Consider the following 5,887-nt stretch of genomic DNA (forward strand, 5'->3'; position numbering starts at 1 on the left):
ACACCGGAAAGCAAGCAAACGGTAAGACCTTTTGTGCACAGCACCTATACACGTACCAAGTCTTCCACTTAGCGTCTCCTACTTGCTTCCTAGAAATAGCTGCATTCGCCAATAGGCAGGAAGGAGCAAAGAAGGAAGAGAAGCATACACAAGATGAAACCCTCCCAAAAAATGGAAGGAAACCCAGAAAATGGGGACGTGCCAAAGCCCGAGGAAGAGCCAAAGCCCGAGGAAGAGCCAAAGCCCGAGGAAGAGCCAAAGCCTGAGGAAAAGCCCGAGGAAAAGCCAGAGGAGGGGCAAGGACCAGGAGAGGAGGAAAAATCCGAAGAAACTTTTAGGGAGAGGCTGATTCAGTCTCTTCAGGATTTTAAAGAGGATATACACAACAGGCATTTGAGCAGTGAAGATATGTTTAGAGAAGTGGATGAAATAGATGAGATAAGGAAAGTGAGAAACAAACTTGTTGTGATGCGTTGGAAGGCTAATCGAAGCCATCCTTATCCCTATTTAATGTAGTTTGCCTTGGTTTCTGTTTTATCTGGAATTATCATTGCAATATAGCTTTCTTTTAATTAGCTTTTTTTTCCTGATATACCTTTGCCCATCTCCCTACTTTGAATTTGTTGCTGTTAGTAGATTAGATATATCTCTTCTTGTCTGCATCTTACTGTTGGTTATATATGAACCAATTTACAAGTCTCTGGCTTTTAATAAGAGAGCTTTACTGATTTGTAAAAAATGAGCTTCTGATGGGATACAAAATGAAAAAAGGTTACAAAATACTATGAGAATATCGTATTTTGAAAGACAAGAGTACCTTTGTATGTTACATATATGCACATATAAACTTGTGAAAGAAAGATGAATGATTTTTCTTCTGCTTATTTGTATTTGCCATAGTCCTAAAATGAACATGCATTATTCTTGCTAAAAATAATAAAAGTTTTATAACTAAAAATAAGCATCTAACAGCACTTATTAATTTCTTTCTAAAACACTGAGGCACTTGTATTCATTGACAAAACTGTTAGAGCCCTTGAGTTAAAAGATTAAAATTTACATCATTTCTCATTTATGGTAATAACCATAATAATCTTGTAGGAATTTTGTGGCGGCCAAATAAGATACTGAGAGCTGTTTGACAGGGTTTTATCACCATTTGCTCACACAGGATCCAAATGCTAAAGATTTGTTCTTGTCATTTAGAAGCATAAAGTCATACTCATACTGTGCTTGAGAACAAACTCACTCAAGCAACTGTTCGGCAGGTGCTACATACTTGTTATACCTGTCTAGACTCCCATCTAGCTGTTTTATGATGTTAACTGGTATTCCAGCCCCTGTCCCCCATTCTGAAAATTTCAGTTCCCTGGTGCTACATAAAATTCTCAAGTACCAAACCCCAGAGCACTTCTTTGGCCCCTTTAGAGGGCCAAATCTGCAGACATCAAAAGTAATGGAAATTTTGTCCATGTCTTCCATTTTGATAGACACTTATGCAGTGCTACTTGGGTCCCAGAGTCTTTTGGCTATACCTTGACAGCATTGGAGTCTTATTTCCTTTCATAAGGCTCAGATAGAACGGGCTCATCTGAGAGTTTGAACAGAACATCTAAGTTTGACTAATTCTTATGAAATTATTCAGAATTTTCATAAGAATTTCAGCCCTGGATGTGAAGTTGCCATTTGGTCTTAGTGACTTTGCTTCCTTATAATGAGGGATTTCTCTTCTGCAGGCTGATGACAGGTTCTCTCAGGTTCAACAAGCACCCAATACTTGGGTGAATTTTATAGGGGTGCTGAAAGATCTGGGGATGTTCCCACCTCTGGTTGGAAAGAACATGTGATGGTAATATGCCACCTGTATATAATTTTTCCTTTATGACGCTCCTTTGGGGAGCTCTTCATTTTTTCTCTCCAAGGTTATGAAAGCTGGATAGATACTGATGAGGCTGGAATTCTGGCTGGAGTAAGGTGAGAACTGAGGGGCACACAGTGCCAATTTTACATGAAGAAGTATATCTAGGTTTCTGTAGCTTGGAAGGTGGTCACTGGAGCACAACACAACGTGAAATGGCTCACCCAGAGCACAGTCTTCTGCAGTTGGCCCTTTCTTTGGTTTCTCTACTCCAACCGGCACTAGGCATCTAGTAGGGGCAAACGTATCTAAAAGAGGGCAGGTTTATTTATTTATTTATTTTGCACTGCACATCAAAACACTAGACTTCCTTCTTTTATCGAGGGAACTTAAAGAGCACTTTTCAAAAGAAACAAAGCACTAGCTCAGAATTTACTAAACAGAAACATTGGTTGTGGGAATCTTTGTCCCAGACACAAGAGCTTTAGATGTAATCAGATAACGTATGTTAAGGCAAAAGGACCTGGTAGAAGGGGGAAGGTAATTTTTAGACAGTAGGTACGAATTTTACATTGTCATCTCCATGTATTAAATAATTTTAGCTTAAAGTATATGAAGATAAGTCAGGTGAAGGGGCATGTTAAACTATTCAAATGATATAAGCGAGTTGGTTCGAAGAAAAAATTAAATAGAACGCAATGTTAATGGCCTTGGTGGTACACAGACATGCTAAAATTATACTGGTAGGAAAAATTCCCAAAGCATAATTGATCTATGAATAGTATCTGCGAGCACCTGTCAGAAACTGTACCAAGCCTAAGGTTTTATCCTACATATAAACTGACAGTTGGCCTGCTGTTTTTCAGTGGATGCTGGCAGAAGACACTAGAGTGCTGGCTTAGAGACTGAGGACATTATTATAGAAAAGCCTTAACTAGAACATCATGCTGATTTGTACTCTCTCTGAGTCTCGGATCTCTTGGGGGTGACAAAGGGCCCATGATAGACCCTTAAATATGCACCAGGACTGGAGAGTTTACTATTTTCAAAGAAATCATAAGCCTGTTCTGTATCCAAGGAAAGATGTTACCTCATACTTCAAGGTTTCTTACTGTAAGTACAACGGAAAAATTATCTGCCTGGGTAGAGAACGCTCAGGGCCCCACATTCTTGGCACATGCAGTAAGAACATACAAGGACACTCAGGGCCTTTGGCAGATTGCCTGTCCTAATAGCAGTTTGCTCTGTACAATATATCATGGTGATGTTAAGTCTTAGGAGAAAGTCTTTGAGGAACTTACAAAATATACTAAAAGTAGTATGCCTATAATCCCAGCACTCAGGAAGCAAAAGCAGGAAGATCGTGAGATCAAGATCAATCTGGGCAACGTGATCATTTTAAACCCAGATTGAACTACCCCAGACCTCATTTCAAAAGAAATTACTCTAAGACATCCTTTGCTATATGGTCTGGAGAATGATCTATAATAGCCATATTTTTGGTTTTAAAGAAGTGAATTTATTAATTATACAGCAAGCTGAAATAAAAGAATAAAAAGCAATATCAGACATAGAGATGATAAATAGATGGACAGACAGACAGATAGATAGAAAAATGTCATCAAATCAGATACTCAAAATATCCAGCAGAATCAGATTGAGGAAGTGCTCTTGAGGCAATTAGCTCATTCCAGAGAGCTCTCAATTCAGAGAGCACCCTATGGAGAGTCCCTGGCAGGGAAGAGTGTGCCCCCTCAGGTGAGGCTTTCAAGAGAAAAAAAACAAACAAGAAGAGGCAAAGATAGCCAATCAGGAGCTTACAACATCCATCAAAACCCAGCTGAAGCTGAAGTTTTTGAATAAGCTTCCTCTTCATGGCTGAACTCCCATGGCTGAACTTCTTTTTCCTGTTGCAGGCATTTTTGTATCTTTGGTTAAGCAATAGTAAGATCTGTTGGAAATTGTTTGCCTTCTGACTGTTTTCAAAGACACCGTGTTTTGACTTGGGTTGTTTTGCTGTACTCTCTCCTGTTACAGACTCAGGAAGGACAAGCCCATTCCTAGACAAGAGGCTTTGGAAGAGCACTCAGAGACAAACATGCTTGAGTCTGAAATGAGGAGCAACCCACTTCCGGAGCCAGATTCTCAGTGATCTCAAAAGTATGTGACAATTTATTAATTTAATATAACATACATTACACACAGTCAATACAGTAACATGTTAATTCACAATAACAGAGGCAGAAGTGGTAAAGGCATTGAATTCACCAGGATACTAAAGACAGGACTAAACTTGGGTAAATATTTCCCTAGGGAAATGAGAGATGAACATGTTTAAAAATCAGCCCCCACATCACATACTCTGCAAAAGGATGGGTGTTTTGCCAGTGTATGTCTGTGTACCACATGCATGTAGTGCCCACAGGGGCCTAAAGGGGGCATTGGATCCTCTGGAACTGGAGTTGAAGGTGTTTTTTTGGTAAGCCACCATGAGGGTTCTGGGAGATGTAGCAAAACCAAAATAAATTGATGTTAATTTATTGGACAATTGGGTATGGAGTCACTTTGTGTGTAGGGGTGTATGGGCGGATGTGTGCATTTTTTTAGATGGGGTCTCACTATGTAGCTTTGGCTGGCCTGGAACTCTGCTATGTACACCAGGCTGACTTTGAACTCACAGAGACCTGTCTGCCTCTGTTTCTAGATTCCTGGGCTTAAAGGCGTACGCCACCATGCCCTGCCATTTGTCTATTTTTAAATAAAAAGTATGCATGGAGTCTTCTGTTCACATCTTCCTTGCTATTGTTAGTATATGTGGTAAAGTAGCTACTTAAAGGAGTGAGGTAGGTTTGTATATAGTACCTGTTTGCCATACACAAAGCAGGCCTATTCCCCAGGACAGTGACTTACAGGGCAGCACATTTCTAAATCTGCTCATTTTTCTGAATTGCTCAGATACTTTAGCTTTTCTTCTTTTTTCTTTTCTTTCTTTTTTTGATTACATTTTTACATTTTTTCACTTACTTTACAAATGGACCACAGTTTCCCCTCCCTTCTCCCCTTCAGAAGGGGGCAGGCCTCCCATGGGAGTCAACAAAGCAAAGCTTGCCCCCCCCCTTCCTCGCATCAAGGCTAGGCAAGGCAGACTAGCATGGGGTAATAGGTTCCAAAGAGCCAGCTCATGCATGCAAAAGGAAGAGGTCTTAATCTCACTGCTAGGAGCCCCACAAACAGACCAAGCTACACAACTCTTACCCACCATGCAGACTCCCTAGCTGTTGATCCAGAGTCCATGAGCTGTCTCTGTGCGTTCCCCTGTCATGACCTTGACTTCCCCCTCCCCTGCCCCCGGATCTTTCCTTCTCTTTTCTAATTCTGTTTTCCCTAACACTCTGGGCCCCACTCTTTTTCTAAAGCTCTCATCCCCAGCACGTGGCTGATCTCCATGGCAGCTTAACTCAAACAGCAGGGCGTTTTCTCCCCTTTCTGTTCTCCATCTTCCTTCTCCAGGCAGCTCCTGGGATTTACAGCGGGTCTGCCGGAGATTTTTCTTTTAAAATCTAATCAAATTGTTCTGGAGCTTTTCAAGATCCCATTCTTAAATTCTTTTATTAATGAGACTAAGAACCCCCAAATTGGCCACTGATTTCGCTGTCATCAGTAGAGAAATCTCCACGATAGGCCTCAGATGCCATCTGAGGGCATTCTTAGGCTTTTGGTTAATGAAAGCTAGTAGTCTTCTTCCAAAAGCTTCAGTGGATAGTCACAAGTATGTCAGAACAGACACAGAGATGAACCAGAGGCTAAGTGGGCTAAAGGTACTGAAGATGAATTGCAATTAGGCTCTGGGCCTGCAACACTCTATCCTCTCCAAAAAGGTTGAATTTCTAATCAGGGTCAGTTTTGCAGATGGCTTAATGTAAGGTATAGGTGCAGCTCTTTCCGAGAGCATTCATTCACACTGGCTGATGTGGGATCTGATGCTGTGGTTTTCTTTTTCTTTTTTTTTTTTTTTTTTTTTTTTTTTTT

General features: G+C 40.7%; 1 protein-coding gene across 1 annotated transcript in view; it reads left to right on the forward strand.

Moving 5' to 3' along the window:
• Positions 1-951, forward strand: part of Tceal9 (transcription elongation factor A like 9) — a 2,100-nt gene extending 1,149 nt beyond the window's left edge. The window contains exon 3 of the mRNA XM_005371630.3: positions 94-951. Coding sequence (XP_005371687.1) covers positions 154-516 — 363 coding nt within the window. The 5' untranslated portion in view covers positions 94-153 and the 3' untranslated portion in view covers positions 517-951. The remainder of the gene's footprint in view (positions 1-93) is intronic.
• The last annotated feature ends 4,936 nt before the right edge of the window (positions 952-5,887 follow it).

Source organism: Microtus ochrogaster, unplaced genomic scaffold (assembly GCF_000317375.1).
Source record: "Microtus ochrogaster isolate Prairie Vole_2 unplaced genomic scaffold, MicOch1.0 UNK116, whole genome shotgun sequence".
NCBI classification, from domain to species: Eukaryota; Metazoa; Chordata; class Mammalia; order Rodentia; family Cricetidae; genus Microtus; species Microtus ochrogaster.